Consider the following 3,037-nt stretch of genomic DNA (forward strand, 5'->3'; position numbering starts at 1 on the left):
CCTGAAGAATCCCTCTGAGCTCCACTTAGCAGGCCTGCCCGACCCCACATTTCAGTGCTGAGCCACCTCCAGCCACCAGGGTCTTCTCAGTCAATCTTTGGGAGGAAGCTGACTACTGAACACCGTGATGGTTATGGCCAGAGCCACAGCATGTCCTGAACCCAAGCTCCTGGCTTGGGCCCCAGGTTACTCCTAGAGCAGGTTACATGCTTCACGGCTACACAGTTCCCCTGCAGGATGGGTTGGAAGTGCAGATTTGGGTGGGTACAGGCCTGACAAGGGTAGGCTTGTGAGTGGCCACCCAGAGGGGCAGGCATGGTTTGGCGGCCCCTAAATGAAAATGCTGGATGGAGGATGAGTTTCAGAAGCATCAGTCCACAGCACTGGACCTGCAGCGGCAAAGCATGCAGGGGATGCATTTATTGCCCAGAGCCCACCCATCATTTGGCCTTGCCCTGGGCAGCCACAGCTTCCATGGCCTTTCGCACGGTCTCCTCGTCACCCAGGAATCGCATGGGCTTGGTAGGTTTCAGCTTCTCGTCCAGCTCATACACAATGGGGATCCCTGTAGGCAGGTTCAGCTCCATGATGGCCTGGTCAGACATGCCTGGGGATGGGAAGGGGCAGTGCTAACGGACGTGAACCAAGTGCATTTGCTTGCTGAAGGCAGGCACTCCCTGACATTTATGGCAACAGTGCCAGCTGCCCAGCCCCACCCCACCCCCACAGCAGGACCCCAGAAATGAGCTTTAGGAAGGTCAAAGTAGGGCGGGCAACGGTGGCTCAGTGGCTGAGTTTTTACCCGCCATGCCCAAGACCTGTGTTCGATTTCTGGTGCCTGCCCATAAAAAAAAAAAAAAAAAAAAACAGTCAAGGCAAAAGTGGGGTAGGCAGCAGCTCAGGACCTTGCTGTGACCTAGGGCAGCACTGGATCCCCCCAGTAGGAGCTCTGGCCCCACAGATCTGCAGATTTGGGAAGGGTGTGAGCTTTTGCTTTTCTGGATGCTAAGCAGTCTGAGCAGAGGAGCAGGTGACAAGGGGTGGAAGAGAGACACCAAGAAGGCACTGTGGGAACCTGACCCTGCAGTCGGCCAGAGCCTGAGCCTGAAATAGTAGCTGACCCTTGGCCTTTGCATAGGTCAGCCAGTTTGCCTTGCTCCACACTGTCCAGTGCAAGGGGCCCTCAGCAAGTATTCTATGGGAGTGGGAGATGGAAACACACCATATACAGGGAGCCTGCAGGGGGGCCTGAACCCTGGGGCATTGGGGCAGCAGATGCTCAGAAAATAGGGCACCGCCAGCCTCAGGCCCAGGTCTCCAGGGCTGGTAAGGCCATGACGCTGCCCACTCCTGCCCCGCCCCTCTGCCTTTCTTCCCTAGGTGCGTTGTCCCAATCTGTGACGCCAGCAAGCACAAAGGTCGTTCAGATGCTAATTAGATCATCCCAGTGCCTTTTTGAAAACCCAAAAGGCCCAGGCACTGAGATGAAATTCACAGCACCCATCCTGCTGCAGTTTCCCTGCCTGGAGAGCCCCTCCACACTGGTCTGAGCCTTTGCTGTAGAGGTTGGGGGAGAGACCCAAGCCCTGTATCACAGGTCACCCTGTGACAGTACTGCAAGGAGCCCCACAAGATGGCTCAGGGTGACACAGTAGACCAGCATTTGGAGCCAGGGAACCCAAGTTTAAGTCTTGACCTTATCGTTCCCTGGCCGTGTGCCCACCCCTTAGACACAGTGGGCTGGGAGCAGAAACGTTGGGGCCATGCTAAGCACAGCCCTGGGTCAGTGGGGTATACATTCCATGGACCCGTTTTAGGAACACTTACCATCATGCCCTGGCCCATACATATAAATGAAACAGTCTCTCCACTCTGCAAGTCAGTCCATAATTTGCCAGTCCCACCCTGGTGCCCACATTCTCAGCAAGGCAGCAAGAATGCTGCTGAGATGAGGTGGGAGGCACTGGGGGACTCTGACTGGCCACAGCCCAGAGCCAGAGTTCAAAGTGCTCATCCCTACCCCCGGGGTAGACTGGCAGGGCTTACTTTCCAGGTGCTTGACAATGCCACGCAGGCTGTTCCCATGGGCGGCAATCAGCACCCTCTTGCCTGCTTTAATCTGGGGGACGATCTCATCATTCCAGAAGGGCAGGGCCCGGGCAATGGTATCCTTGAGGCTTTCGCAGGCTGGCAGCTCCCCCGGCTTCAGGCCTGCATACCGGCGTTCCTGGGGGGTGAGGAGGACACTGTTTGCACCCCAAGAGTCCCACACCACCGCCTGTTACACCAGAGCCACCCACAGCCTACCTTGCTGATGGAGTTGTAATAGGGGTGTTTCTCGTCCATGGGGGGTGGCGGTACGTCAAAGGAGCGCCTCCAGATCTTCACCTGCTCCTCACCGTGCTTCGCAGCAGTCTCTGCCTTGTTGAGACCCGTGAGGCCCCCGTAGTGCCGTTCATTGAGGCGCCAGCTGCGCACCACAGGCAACCACATCTGGTCCGTACCATCCAGGATGGTCCAGAGAGTGCGGATAGCCCGCTTCAGCACAGATGTGTAGCAGATGTCAAACTCCATCTTGGCATCCTTGATGGCCTGTGCACCCATCTTGGCTTCCTGGGTCCCCTTCTCGCTCAGCTCAGCATCGAACCAGCCACAGAAGCGGTTTTCCTGGTTCCAGGTGCTCTCGCCATGCCGCACGATCACCAGGCGATGGGTGGCCATGGTGGTGGTGGCTTAGGGCTCTGCAGAGGACAGTAGCCACCCTGGTGTCCCAGCTTTATAACAGTCTGCCCATGCCCCACCCCTGGTCAACTGCCATCCAACATTCCAGGCCTGATGGGCAACAGCAGGTGGCCCAGGAAGGCGGCTACTGGAGAGGGCGGCTGAGGACCCAGCCTGAAAATAGCTTCGTCCCACTGCAGTCCAGGGACACGTCCTGACCAGCCCACATTAGCAGGCCTGGGCCACGAGGGATCCCAGAGATGTGAAGTGTGGAGGCCAGGACTCCCCTCCCCAGAGGGCTGTCTTTGCTGCCAAT

At 57.5% G+C, this 3,037-nt stretch overlaps 1 protein-coding gene across 1 annotated transcript; it reads right to left on the reverse strand.

Annotated features, from left to right (window-relative positions):
• Positions 1-369: 369 nt before the first annotated feature.
• On the reverse strand, positions 370-2,821 carry PGAM2 (phosphoglycerate mutase 2). Its single transcript, XM_077118004.1, has 3 exons — positions 2,308-2,821; positions 2,047-2,227; positions 370-607 (listed from the first exon to the last, which is right to left on the reverse strand). Exons 1-3 carry the CDS (start codon positions 2,719-2,721, stop codon positions 441-443), a joined length of 762 nt encoding a protein of 253 aa, XP_076974119.1. The 5' UTR covers positions 2,722-2,821; the 3' UTR covers positions 370-440.
• Between the last annotated feature and the right edge of the window lie 216 nt (positions 2,822-3,037).

The sequence above is a fragment of the Tamandua tetradactyla genome, chromosome 1 (assembly GCF_023851605.1).
Source record: "Tamandua tetradactyla isolate mTamTet1 chromosome 1, mTamTet1.pri, whole genome shotgun sequence".
Classification (NCBI taxonomy): domain Eukaryota; kingdom Metazoa; phylum Chordata; class Mammalia; order Pilosa; family Myrmecophagidae; genus Tamandua; species Tamandua tetradactyla.